We start from the raw sequence: 15,387 nt of genomic DNA on the forward strand, positions 1-15,387 counted from the left end.
CGGACATGACGAAACTATAAGACTAAGCGTATGCTGAGACGCAGGCGACGCAGTTCCACGCAGAGCAGATTTTGTAAAGTATGGAACGTTCGTTAGCTACGCACGCTGTGGCGCAAGCATGTTCCAGACTTTACAAATTCTGGAACTGGAACTTCGTCGCCTGCACCACAGCATACGCTTAGCCTTAGTGTTCCATCATCATTCTCCTGGCGCATTCTCTATTTAGGGTCGGCCCTCCTGATACATGATCGCCACTTGTTGCGATATTTAGTCATTGCTGGCGTTAGGTCCTTGGAGATGGTTTTAGTCGAGTTGGTTGGTGGGTAACCTCTGCCTTTCTTGCCTCGTTTATATGTTTTGCCAGTTTTTGTGCCTTAAAATTATAACTTACTATAGTAAAGTGTACGAAATCGATCCTCAACTGCATGATGCCGGCGTGAGTTTTTTCCACGGTGATGTTGCAGTCCTTCTCTCCGGTCCAGAGCTCCGGGAAGCCGGGGGAGATGAAGTACGTGAGGTTGTTCTGGACCACACCTCCGCAGGATATTTCGACTGGAAAGAAATTTTGTAGGCATAATTTTATTTATTCATTGGACACGTAACTAACTACCGAATATGGCACAGCGACCCAGAGAGGGTCTTAGCTTCCAAAACGAGAGCACGCCATTTTTCCCTATCCTGCGCCATTTCCTGCCAATTAATTAATTCCTGGACAGCCACCAGTCGGTATTCCATAGTACGGCCTCTTGGCTGCCCGATCCTCTCCCATTCTTAATAGGTAACCAAACCAGTGAACTCTGTGGGGTTTAGTTTCGCCGATGATATGGAGTCTGAATACTTAAACTACAATAAGTACAATATTTTAATCAAACCGACGAGCGTGTATGAGGAATGTCATGAAAGTGAAGGAAGCGAAAGAGGTATATATGTCAGGATCGTAGCAAGTGGAAATCCGTGGTCTCTGCCTACCCCTTCGGGAAATAGGCGTGATTATATGTATGTATGTATGTATTTTAATCAAAAAGACCTCCGCGAGCTGCACCTGGTGAATCCCATCACACTTGCCGCGTCACCACGTTGGATAGCGATGGCCAACCTTTGCACCAGGTAATCCGCGCGAGCATCAGAGGTTTTCTCACTTATCCTAAATCTCCAGCACCCTGTTGTCTCAAAGGCGAGGGGAACGAAATAATATTTCGCCTCAAGGAGAGAGTATTTTGTATGTTCGTTTTCACTATCATAATCAGCCTGTAGATATAGGGATCATTCGCGTTGGGGTATCTGAAAACTTTGATCCTGTCCTGTCCTGATCTGAACCTTAAACTTAAACTTGACTTTGACACTTCACGTTAAAGCAGATGCTGTCCAGTACCAGTTAATGCATGCTACCTTGCTACCTTGCCCGTTGTAGGTTCTGTCATTCTGTAGTCTTAATTTGAAACTTAAACATGGCATTAAATGCCAATAATTTTACATTTCGCGGCAATATAGTGGACTCTTGCCCTGCCTCCTACAGTTCAGGTCCTCATCAGTTTGGTAGGCACGTAATAAAATTCGCAAATTTTGGAGATCTTTCTCTTTTACTCAAATGAAGGAATTAGAGTGACAGAGTAAGAAGTCCGCAATTAGTGAACTTCGATTTTCGCAATTATAGCCCTGGGCTCCTTAAGGTAACGCGTGGATTGAGTTCCTGACTGCATTGCCGCCGCAAATTATATCAAAATATATGTTACTGCCCGCATTGTTGTCAGCGTCACTCGTGGTGCATGTCGTTCGTATTTATGGCAATCTTAATGAGATCAATTTGAGATAAAGCTGTATTGTCTTAATGCAGCTTAAGATTACATTGTAAGTTAAATTCATCATCATAAATTCTTCAACGATTAAGACTAGTTAGCAATGTGATTTCTGTACATTCTTCAAAGATTATGGTTTTATGTAATTACTGTAATTAGACAATGTTTAGACAATGGTACAAGACGTCGTCTTGGAGATGAAAGTTTGGATAGTATTATTCGACTGAAGTTTCGATTTCGCTTTAAGGATGACTCACTCTAGAAAGGTCCGGGTCCGAGTCGTGGCTTCGTCACTTGAGTTTTCTATAGAAAGCAATATAGTGGTGGAACCAACCAACCTGGTATGTGAGAAAACGTAAAATAGACTATTATCTTGATGTTTTTATGAAATATATAGCTACCATTAGCTTTGCAGACGTGTATTTGACGACAGATGCAAATAAGGCATACAAAGTTTTCATTGACATTTTCAGCATGGTTTTCGAACTTTGTGTGCCACGACAAAGAATTAAAATGACGTACAAAAAAAAGGCCAAATTGGAAAACTAAAGGTATACTTCAATCCTGTAAGCATAAACGTCAAATACACTGGGCAACTCAAAAAAAGAAAATGTGTACTAAACATTTAAACAACTATTTACATTATTGCAAGCTACTAAAAAAAGTAATAAAAACATCTAAAATAATATCCAATGATAAATTTGTAAAAAGTAGTGTAAATAAACCCAAAGCAACTTGGGGTCTGATTAAACAGACGACAAGTTCATATAATTCTATTCCAGATTCAATTGACAGGATAGTTGATAAAGGGATAACTTATACAAATTCGAACGAAATAGTAGATGTTTTTAATAAATACTACATCAATCTAAATAAGACCGATACCTTACAACTAAATAACTGCAAATCTGTGTCCAAACGGATCTGTAACAGTATGTTCTTGACTCCTGTTGATTCTCTTGAAATTAAAAAGATTGTAAACAGCTTAAAAAATAAGAAAAGTTCAGGGTACGATGAAATACCAACACAAATTGTTAAAGCATGTATACATTACATAGTTGAACCCCTCGTGTACATAATAAACTTAACGCTCGAGACTGGATGTTACCCGGATGACTTAAAACAAGCCATTATAAAACCATTACATAAGCAGGGCGCAAAAACTGAAATGGGAAATTTTAGGCCAATAGCTCTACTGCCAACGTTCAGTAAGATATTTGAAAAGGTGATACATGAACGTCTAACACGGTTTTTATTAAAGAATGATATACTAAACCATTCACAGTTCGGTTTTCAAAAAGGCAAATCAACAACATTAGCCATCTTTTCAATATTTAAAAATATATGGGACCAAATAAATACGGGAAAAGCCTGCGTTGCTTTAATGCTTGATATGTCAAAAGCATTCGATTGTGTTGTACATGACATAATGCTACAACAGTTAGAGCATATTGGCATTAGAGGAAATGCCCTAAAATTGTTCCAGAGTTACTTGTGTGGTAGAAAGCAGGCTCTACAATTGGATAGTTACAATAAGCAAAATAAAACTATAGAGACACTGTTGTCAGGCTATGAGGAAGTAGTTGTTGGCGTACCTCAAGGAAGCGTACTTGGGCCGCTCTTATTCCTTATATATCTAAATGACTTTCCCACTATAGCGAACCAATTGTGTGTTCTGTTTGCCGACGACGCCACCATATTTTTCTCTTGTGATCGTTCCAATATTACTTTTCAAAGGGATATAAATGTAGCTCTCACTAAAATTATAGATTGGCTTAACCAGTTAAATCTCAAATTAAATCTAAATAAAACCAAGCTTATTCAGTTTAGAAACTATGGGACCTCTCCTGTCTCTTTAAGTATTTCGGAATCAGGAACCACTATAGAAGAAGTAAACAGTATTAAATTTCTAGGTGTACAAGTAGATTCACATTTAAATTGGAAGACTCACATCGAACAAATAAACAAAAAACTATCCAAAAACTGTTACGCTTTATCCATACTAGCAGAGAATTGCTCTGAAAATATAGTTACTAGTGCCTACTATGGTAACGTGTATCCTCTATTAACCTACGGAGTTATTTTCTGGGGTAATTCTGTGGATGTGAATAAAACATTCATACTCCAAAAAAGATGCCTAAAAATAATTTATCGAATGAATTTTAGAGATTCACTTCGAGACGTTTTCCGAGAGAAACGTTTCCTTACACTGACCGGAATCTATATTCTAGAAGTAAGTTTATTTGTAAAAAAAACAGCCTAATTATTTTACAGCTCTCTCTTCAACAAAGTGCAACGCTAGGACGCAATATAGATATAATATTATGCTACCAAAAATAAACACATCCATATTCAAAAAGAGCACTTTTGTAACAGCAATTCAGGTATTTAATCACCTTCCAGCTGATATTAAGGCACTCGAAGGTAACCGATTCCGGGTAAAATTGAAAAACTGGTTACTTAATAAATCATTTTATAGTTTAAAAGAATATTTTGAACATTAATTGGTATGTTATTAATTATCTTTGCATGCTATTTAAGTTTAGTTCATAAGTTATTTAAGTATTGCATACCCGAAATGGGTAACTGTTGGAACGAATAAATTGTATCAGGATTACCATCTACAAATGTACACAGTACTGCAATAAATCATTCTTATTCTTATTCTTATCCATTGGTGCGAAACTGATCCTTTCGGCGATATTGGTGCGACAGTGACAGTTGCGTTTCGATCGCTACGGAGCGTGAAGCTAAAGGGACGTCAAGTTGTGCTAACCCTAATAATTGCTCGGAGCAATGCTGAGCCGAACGGAGCCGAGAAAGCTCGAAAGAATCAGTTTCGCACCACTGGCGCTACCATGCTAAGAAAACTAAGCTATTTTACATATAAGCTAGTTATAGTAATCATCTGTATATATCCATTATGTATATTGTTATTTTATTAATAAATCTATTTCCAGAAAACTAACTAGTGAGAATCTTGTCGCTCGAGTTAAAGTCGCGCTGCATTAAAGCTGCATGAGGCGAACAATTAAATTTTAATGGACAAAGTCAATAGAATAAAGCGGAGTAGTAACCGGTTTATGGCAGGTCAGTCTGGGTTTTATGGCAGCATACAATGTATGAGAAAACAATACACTATCTAGATACAGTCAAAAGATTTAATTTGTGACCCATTTTGTAACTTGTAACTGTGACAATAATCTAAGGTCTCTAGCGACTTTCATGTTGTCGGTCACTGTGACACGACAAGAGTAAATATCGAGATTTAAACATCCTTAAAGTATGGGCAATGAGAACGTGTACACATATTTTTGGCATTGTATCCGTTTCGATATAATACCTTGACTGTACTTACCAGGATACTACATACTCGTTGCGACGTGGTAAGCGTAAACAGGGCGGCCAACTTTTGCGCTACAAAAATGTGCTGAATCGACACATGCGGAGATGTAACATTGAACCATCGCACTGGGAGACTTCGGCACAAGATCGGCCGAAATGGAGGCATACAGTGAGTATAAAAGTTCAAGCTTTTGAGAGCAGAGGCGAGTGGAACTCGACGCGAAGCGTGCCGAGTTAAAGGCCCGACTTTAACTACAATTGGGTACTTGACACATGTTGAATATCGTAACAATATTTAGATAAATGGATAGAAAATGAGCCATCTATTATAAAAAAGGAATGTGAAAAGACATATTGAGAATATAAAAAAATACAAGACTCCAAAGTCTGAAAAAAATGTTTTATTTTTAATTTTCAAAAAGTAAAGAGAAAATGGTACCATTCGATTCCTTACATTTTATTGAAAAATAAATTGAATGACAACAATCATATACATAAACGTAATATTTCAGGGTCAAAATAGCAATTCTCTTGATCTTCCATACATTTAGGATAGACTAATGTAATGTAACGTCACATTACATTATCATTTTGTTAGAGGCATTTCATTTCAATCGTCGAGTGCGAGCGTCAGACTTTAACTCTCATTTCTGACCTTTGTGTTGCTTAAATGCCATGAGTCCTATATAGACATTTGATCCCCAGGAAAATCAAGATTGATTGACATTATTTACAAAAAATTGTCAAGTAGCCAATTTTGTCGGAGGGGTGCTGACTTGCGGTGAGTGTGACCGTACATTTACTGCAAAAATAGGCTACGTCAGTCACCTGAGAACTCACTACCCAGTAGCGACCTAGCGACTGAGTTTGAGTCGTCGAGGCAGTAACCGGCCAGGACAGGATGATATGTACGCACCCGTTTTGCGATCACCTCTCGAGGAAAAACAATATAATACACACGTAAATACAACATATAATATGTAGCACAAATTTAATATAATATGACTGTAGTATATTAAATCTACATCTGATTTAAAAAACATGCACTTGACGAATGCACTTGTATCGTATTACGTTTTACAGTATATCATGGCCAAAATTCAAAATTTTAAGACATTATAAAAATTGACTAAATTCCCACAGTAAGCTCAATAAGGCTTGTGTTGTGGGTACTTAGACAACAATATATATAATATATACATACTTAAATACATAGAAAACACCCATGACTCAGGAACAAATATCAGTGCTCATCACACGAATAAATGCCCTTACCATGATTTGAACCCGGGACCATCGGCTTCATAGGCAGGGTAACGCATACATAGGCACATGTAAAGTGCTTTTTACTGCACTAGTTTGCCTACAACACTCGGAATTTTAAGCATAAATACAAAGGCAACACAGAAAAGCAGCCAGTTTTTTTCTAATTAAAAGCGTTTCGCAGCTGTGGCTACTGTGATAAGGCTTATTAGGTGTTTCGCCGCAAACACCCATAATTGCCTACCTGCGCTAACACGGGGGAGAGAAACCTAGAGAAAAATAATTCATAAAGGAAAAGTGGAAAAATAAATGCATTATGATGTAAATATTCGGTATCAACGGGAAGTCTGGGTATATCAGTAAATATCCACGGAATAAGTATTAGTACTACTACTGTACAGAAAAGCTTCGCGAGGAATAGAAGCGTAATGGAGGAATCTGGTCTTCAACAAAAGGACATGATGTCACGATCCTCAGCATTTAGGGACCGATTGAAGAAGAAGAAGACAGAAAAGAAACTTCTTACGAAGGCGAAGTTTGACAGATTCAGGGACGAATCATATTGTTTCTTTCTAATGTATGGCACTATCCCTTCCGGCTATTCAGGGTTGTAAAAATTCAAGTCATTATTTTATATGTGGTTGTACACGCAAAGGGACAACGTCAAGTTGTGCCAACCCTAGTGAATCCGAACGGAGCCGAGAATGCCCGAAAGGATCAGGGGGCTTACCGCGAAAACCGAAATTCGCAAATTGCGGGGATCTTTCTCTTTTACTCTCACTAAGACGTAATTAGTGACAGAGAAAAATGCCCGCAATTGACGAATTTCGATTTTCCCGGTAGCCGCCCAGTTTGGCCCCACTGGCAGAGCGGCGGGCTGGTATCACGGATTGCCGAGTATGAGTCACGCCCGTGTGACAGTGAATGTTTCCACATTTCTGAACATTGTGACAAAGTTTGCAGACGTTTTTGACAAAGATATATAAGTATAACTCCGTATAAGATAAATAGAGTGTAAGAAAAAAAACGTGCCTCGAAAAAACATTTGGCCTATACTCGAGTAGATGGCGACACCGTTTGATATTTAACACATATCAGTTAAAAACATGGGTCAAATAGCCATATGTCATTCTAAGAGTTTAAGTCCTGTGTCTAAAAATGGCAATAAATTTCGTTGGCTACAAAATTTACTTTGCCAATACGCCTCTAGGTATGTATATTCAATTCTCTTTGTTTTAGATCACGCCATGAAAAAAATCCTTCCTCCAATACAGGTCGCATTTCTTAACCGATTTTAGTGAAGTTTTCTGAACAGTTTCGGTAGTTACGTAAAATTTTTCTGTTTGTTCGTTTTATGGAACATATTCAAAATGATAGAGATTGGCATAAACATTGTCTATGGAAATATAGTAAAAAAATAGTGAAATGCCACTCTTTGTTTCATAGTTGTCTATTAAAAAACTTATCTAGTGATCTATGTATTTACCGGTTTGTGGTAACGTTACTGGGAAAAATAGTAATTTACTGGTAAATTTCTGAAATGGGATATGCCTGCACTGCACAACACTATGCAATGTAATGTGTCTTGTTAGTGTTTACAAATAATAATTATTCTATTCTATTCTATTCTATTTACGCCTCCCCTTCACGTGCTTCTACCGTGGCCTAAGCTAGAAAACGCATTTATGTACCAACCTGTACTGTTTATTTTTCTTCCGTTACACTTTGTGTTTTTAAGACGCCCTCATTTAACAAACATACACCTTAAATATTCAGGCATAAGGTTGAAAACACAATGCAAAATTCTTTTCCATTTTTGGAAAGCATTTCGTAATTTGAGTAAAAAAACAGGAACAAAAAGGGCTGAAAAAACAGCATGAATGTAGATTGATATAAATTTACTTGTTTTATTTTTTTCGAGTACCTAGTATAATTAATTGTGTAAAAAAACATGATATTGTAATTTCACATCGACCACTAGGGGGCCTATTCTCGGGGTGAAAGTTAATGTATGCATTGAATATGGATTTTTCTTTACGTGTAATCTACTTGTACATGTAGTTTTTTTGTGAGAAACAAACGACGGTCGGTCCCTTTCTTGCCGCCGGTCTAGCAGGTGGGTGAATCAACTTTTTTTGTTTTGTTATCCTGTCCCGTTGTCCAAGGGACAACAGTGGCACAGTTTGTTTGAAGAGACGTTGTATGCCGTTCTATTAACATGCTTAGTAGGGGGCCCATTATGGACATTGGTTATAACGACCACAAAAACGAAAGTTTGATACATTTAAGTACCATAAAATCAGTATTTTAATGAACTTTTGTCCCCTGGACAACTAATCGTAACCATGGCAATGAGTGACGCTAAAATGTTGATTCTCCCAGGTGCTATACAGTAGGTAGATTTATAAGGAAAATGAACAAAAATTGTATCCTATAAAGGATGTTTATTTAGTCACCTGCAATAATTTACGGGCTGGATATATATCGTATTGAGCAACTTTTACTATGGGACCAACCCCGAAATCGCGAAAAAAAATTTACTCTCCTATAGAAAATGTCAAGGTCAGACAGCCAACATGTATGAAATAGCCAATTATTTTCGCGATTTCCGGGCTGGTCCTGTAGTAAAAACTGCTATAATATAATAAAAAATACTTAAAATATAATTATTCTTACTTAAAATATAACATAAATACACTTAAAATATTTTGTATTTTTACTCTATAAGGTACCAAATAATATAGTACTGAAAATAATATGGTTATGTATATTGTTATTGTAAATAAATGATAATGAAATCCTTAAAATATTATAAAACTTAAACTATTTCTAAATTTACCTCTGTGGCATGTTGCCGGAGATGCTGGTAATAATGTTCAAGCTGTGAGTGAGGAAGCTGCCAACTTTTTCAACATAATATTAGATTAAACCTGAATTGAATTGACGTCGGAGAATGCAGACTTTCGAGTTTCGTGTTGATTGCTTGGATTTTTTGTATTTCCATTTTTCGGCAAAAACGTTTTGCCTTCAATTTGCATTTTCTGTTCATAAGTAATGTTGGGAGTGTTATTTAATGCGGTTCTATTTTTGGATGATAGTGGAAAAAATTATGTGTATCTGAAACTTAGGTTATATTTTGTGATTCACGGGCCAATTCTAACGTACACTAAGTGTATAAGTCTTATGGAGTATGAAATTAAAAGGAAGAAAATCTCCTATGGCAGAACTATTGCAAAAGTGACCAGCTTTCAGCTTTAAATAATAGTTCCTAATCTCTCCGGTGGCGCTAGGTAGGCTCATGGATTACATGAACCATAGAGGTATAATAATATAGAGATGAAATGGAGGGAAGGGCAACAAATAGCCCGACAAAATTACGTAGGTTGTTAGTGGTATGTCGTCAGGAATGTTAAAACTTGTTTTTAATTTTGTCGCATTGCGTATGTTCTGACCCTCACCGACGCACGCGTATAGCACATCTATATAAATACTAGGTCTATGACATTTTATTTCGGTGTATTGTGGCGCCGCCGCCTATTTAACATTTTTTGATGGAAACTTTTACCCCCTTATTCATAAACGTGTACTAAAGTTACGATGCCGCTAATCATCGTTTGTCCCTTTCCGACGTATTGGTATGATGAAAAGGGACAAACGATCATTAGCGGCATCGTAATTTTAGTACACGTTTATGAATAAGGGGGTTAATACATAGAGATTTTCCTCCTTTTATTCCATATGTACACTGTCATGAGAATTACATCTAACGGATGTCATTCAGTTATCGTGTTTGCTTGTACATCGCGGACTTTAATTGTTGAGCCATTTAAGGTTTACTTTACATTGGACATTTCATACGTTATTAGTATTGACAGCCAAATTAGCTTGGAACTTAGCTGGATCATGCACGTAGCATTACATCCGGCAAATTAGTTAAACAATTTGCCAATTGATGGCGCTGTACACGATTATACTTAGTATAGGTGCTTCTGATTAAAAGTCTTTTGCCTTTACACGAGATAATTCAAAGTTGTCACGGAACCCTCGGTTCGCGAGTAAAACGAACTTGCGCTTGTTCGGTTTTTTATTTCATTTTTTACATTAGATAAAAGGTAAACAATCTTGCCGTGTCTGTAAAAGTTTGTAAGCATAAGATTGTAAAAGATCGTATACTTCTAGCAACACCGGCTTTCCACACGTCAGAAGGGAGGAGCCTAAGCGATATCTTACCGAACAAATCATTCTGCCATTTTTGCTGGGGGAAACGTGCACAGTCTCACTTCTCACTCACTACATACAAAATCCAATCTCATTACTCGACACAAATATATAGAAAATGACACACATCATAAACAAATCTTGCACACCACGATCTCTTTTTGTGTACGGACGAGTTACAACATGCACCGCCATACGTACATTTGTACCTATGCTCGGCAGAGGGGAAATAGTATGAATGCCGTCTCCCTTCCCGGTGTTGCTCGAAGATTGTATATGTTTTATATTTGCTGTAGCTTATTTTTCAAAAGTGGTTTTTAATAAAAAAAACACGTCAAGATTACTTACCTTCTTTCTTTCTACGAACGACTACGTGACTAGAAAGTTTTAAAATTCCGTCAAAATCATTCCTTAGTGCAATAATTATCAAAGTTTAGTGTCGCTCCGTCTAAAACTCCGTAATTACATTCTACACGTACACTTTCTGACTCTCTACATAGTAGGTAAATTACAGTCATACACTTACATTGTACAGATAATATCGATCTTATTTAGAACGACACGAGACGTGTCACGTATTAAATGGCGTCGATAAATTCTGCAGTTCTGCAACACAGATCTAGAATAACGCTTAAGTACCTACGCTTAAATATAATTGAAGTATGCAAAAAGGACGTATATGAACATTTCATGAGTGCGAAAAAGGCAGACTATAAGTAAATAAAAATATTGGACAAGAGCATGTCGGGCCAAAACACAACAACACGGCGGAATCGATCACATTCACTATAGTTTTCCTACGATTTTTTTGGTCCCATGGTGTGCCCCCCCCCCCCCCCCCCTTACAATTTTTAAATAAATGTAGCCTATATTCATCTCACTGCCGGGCGCAGGCCTCCTCTCATGGGCGAGAGGACTTGGGCTACAGTCCCCACGCTGGCCCAATGCGGGTTGGGGACTTCACACATCTTTTGAATTTCGTCGCAGATGTATGCAGGTTTCCTCACGATCACGATCCTTCACCGAAAAGCTAGTGGTAAATATCAATTGATATTTCGTACATAAGTTCTACATTGGTACGTAAACCCTCTCTCTCTCTCTCTCCAGATTTAAAGTCGGACGTCATATCCACGCGGCCACCACCGAAAAACCTATCCAACGACTTAGAGTTGAAGTGAAAAAAAATGCATCCCCACTTTTCATGTAGGTACGGGATCCACCCTAAAAAAACATTTTTCTACTTTTTATTTTACGACTTTGTCGGCGTAACTGATTTAAACTAAATTGCATATTTCTACCTACGGAACCCAAAAAAACGTAACCACTTTTGAGCTTTAATGCGGCCGTTAACTGCGGTTCACAAAATGTAAGGCTAGTGGAATGGAAAATACGAACTGCTTTACGTATTTTCCACTCCACTATTAGCCTTACATTATACGAAAGTGAAACAAAGTACGAATACCAGTAGGTATTCAGGAGATACTGTGGGTGTTTATATTTTGGAATATACTGTTACCAAAGTAAATAATTTACATTATCACATTATTTCTGAATAAAATACTACATCTGACTTTACCTAAAACTCAAAACACACTGAAATACCGAATTAAGTTACAACAGTTTATTTATTTTTGATATTTTTATAATTAAAACAATACGAATTTCTTCATCATCATCATATCAGCCATTTATCGCCCATTGCTGAGCATAATAGGGCTCTCTTCTAGTACGCCACTTATCCCGGTCCTGAGTCAATCTCATCCAGAAGTGACCCGCAATATTCCACAAATATCTCATACAAAATATTCAACAGCTTGAGTTTTTTCTTGACTAAGTACTTTAATGACATCATTAAAATTTTGATCGCACTTTTGATATTTGACAGCCAATCTTGTAAATACTAGATCAATGGTCTGTACTTACTATAGAATCATAACAACCTAGTTCGTATTTCAGGGTTCGGTTGAATTGTTCATTTGATTTTACTACTAATATTAAGCGGCATACGTCCTAGTATTGTATAAATATTGGCCTAGACTTAAGACGTGTTCATACTAAACTAAATTACCAATAAAATATCCACTGACGTTCCATCACATACTCGCGTACACGGAGATAGTAATAATAGTAATAATATTAAGATCTAGTCTATGTAATAATTGGACTTTGCCCTGGCCGCGTAGCCAACGAAAAGCAACTGTCACTGTCGCACTAATATAAAAGAGTAATAGAGAGACACAAAGCGTTTCGTTGTCGAAACGATAGCGATTATCACCGGCTTGGCTAAGCCGGCTGTAGTTATTATTTTAAGTAAGTTATAGCTATAGTTTTATAAATAAGTGCAGGAGGGTTAATAAAAATTCATTTGTTGCATGATTAGTTCCACTTTTTTTGCAGACTTAAGGAAACATTTGCTAACTTTTTTCTGCCGACCCTTATTTTTAATGATCACTTGATCAGCAATTGACGGGGTTTGGCTGCGAGTGAAAATAAGTTCGAACAGGTAACTTAAAAAAGTTCAAAACATTGAAATGCTCAAGGAAGTACAAAGTAAAAGACAGCATACATTCCTAGGTGTTTTGAAGCGACTCACGTAGTGGAAACTCCATTTAATTCCGATCGCTGTCGCTTCCGCCGATGAATACAAACTGAACGAGAAAACAATGAGGTATTCTGCTGATTGAGATTTGATCTTATACCGACAGGGCTTTGCTGACTCGGGAACATCTCGATTTAATTTGGAGCAGTTACACTAAAGTTCTACTTAATTACTCCTGCGGCGGTATCATGGTCGCATTTTTATCACTTGTCATGTCACGCGTCCCTTGCGCACTTACATACTTGTTAGAACGTGACAGGCATGGTGACAAATGATAAAGAGCCGACCATCTTAGCCCTGACATTTGGTTCAAACGGGTAAAAAATTTGCTCTTAAAATTTGTATGGTGTAAAATCTTCGCTGGTCTCAGGTTTTGTCGAGGTGATAAATAAGAGTGGACTGTAGTATAAAACGCTGGTTTACTTCCAAAATTACAAAAATACAAAAAGTGGCAAAGTGAATAGTCGTTGGGAAATCGGATAACAACGGTAAGTTTTAAAAGCTCTATAAACTGTCAGAGTTTTGAATATAAAATTGCCATAGTGAAATTTGAATATAGAGATTTGAAATATTGTTGAATTTATACAATTTGAATAATATTCATTGGAAGATTATTTTATTACATTAAATTAAAATTGTGAAGAAATTATAAGTTGGTTTTTTATTACAAACATTGATTAGGTAGTTCCGTTACAACGAACAAGGATCAAAAATGGGTGCATGGTGATCTTCTTAGTCTTTTTAAGTCTTAGAAACATGTATCTAGAAACTCCAATTAAGCCCGATCGTCGCTTCTGCCATTGAATAAAAACTCAAGGAGAAAACAATGGGGCATGTAAAATCTGGTGAGGTATTCTGCTGATTGAGATTTGATTTCACCCTGACAAGGTTTTGCTGACACGGGAATATCTCGATTTAATTAGGAACAGTTACACTACAGCAGAGACGCTTCCCAGATAGATTTTCGTACATTGCCTCGCCTGTTGCTATCTCTATTGCACGCGCATAATTATATTGCTGTCCCGCTCATGATGCCGGTTGTTAATGTCACTGTGCGATTTAATATAAATATGCGAGACACAAGTGTATTTACATCCTACGTTTTTGAGGTCACAAAATTATTTTTCCAGAATGCATATGAACTAGACCCTCATTTTCTCGAATAACAAGACAAAGGCTCTTAAATAATTCAAAAGGATGGCTCGCACTATCCATCTAAGTAGATTTCCGCAAACAATGCATCATTTACACTTAGGTACGGACGCAAAAGTTTGAAAACAATATATCGTTAGAAGTGAAATTTTGCCTGCAATTCTACATCAGTCTTTGCACAAGTATCCGTAGGTATATATGTCCTGTACCCCTAGTGTAAATTTATTCGATAGCGTGACGTGACGTACGCGTTTGCGTTAAGTCTCATTTTGTATGGGTTTTTGAGTTTCCAAAACCTCCCGCTTGGCGCGCTCTTTCTAAATCCCATACAAAATGAGACTTAACGCAAACGCGTACGTCACGTCACGCTATCGAATAAATTTACACTAGCGGTTCTGGTATAAGAGTTTCATAGTGATATATGACCGTTTTGCTCATGCTTCAATTGCACTGAGTTCTTAAGTTATTAATATTATTTTGTTAAATAATATTTAACAAAATGAACCGGTTTCACAAATCAAGTCTAAAATGACGTCATATGGGGTAATAATTATGGTCTTCGTCAACAGTTCCTTGTAACGCTTATCGAACGTTTACTCAATATCCCGGTAGATAGCGCTTGTTAATAGGGGTCTTCAACAAACATTTTTTGATAAAGTGAATGTATCCGGAGATAATGGCTCCGAAAGAAAAAAAAATGTTTCCCCCCTCTAACTTTTGAACCATAGGGCCAAAAAATATGAAAAAAATCTTGGAAGTAGAGCTTAAGAAAAAGATTAAATGAAAACTATAGCGTACATGATCAGTTTAGCTGTTTTTGGGTTATTGCAAAAAAATTCCCCTTCATAGTAAAAAGACGTACATCCGCCCGACATGCTCTTTTTATGATTATGGATGATCACGTGGTATACTTCCCTCTTAAGAAAGATTTCTTACTTTCAGACTTATACTCGAACAATGTAGGGCAGTAGGGGAAACAACATAAATTATGAAGTATGTATGAGTAATATATGT

The 15,387-nt window shown here is 37.1% G+C and overlaps 1 protein-coding gene across 3 annotated transcripts in view; it reads right to left on the reverse strand.

Moving 5' to 3' along the window:
• The window catches only part of LOC133526552 (uncharacterized), a 110,885-nt gene that overhangs the window by 35,977 nt on the left and 59,521 nt on the right, over positions 1 to 15,387 (reverse strand). For all 3 annotated transcript variants that reach the window (XM_061863226.1, XM_061863225.1, XM_061863227.1), the window contains exon 3: positions 392 to 552. In XM_061863226.1, the coding sequence (XP_061719210.1) occupies positions 392 to 552 (161 nt within the window). The remainder of the gene's footprint in view (positions 1 to 391; positions 553 to 15,387) is intronic.

The sequence above is a fragment of the Cydia pomonella genome, chromosome 16, assembly GCF_033807575.1.
Source record: "Cydia pomonella isolate Wapato2018A chromosome 16, ilCydPomo1, whole genome shotgun sequence".
Classification (NCBI taxonomy): Eukaryota; Metazoa; Arthropoda; class Insecta; order Lepidoptera; family Tortricidae; genus Cydia; species Cydia pomonella.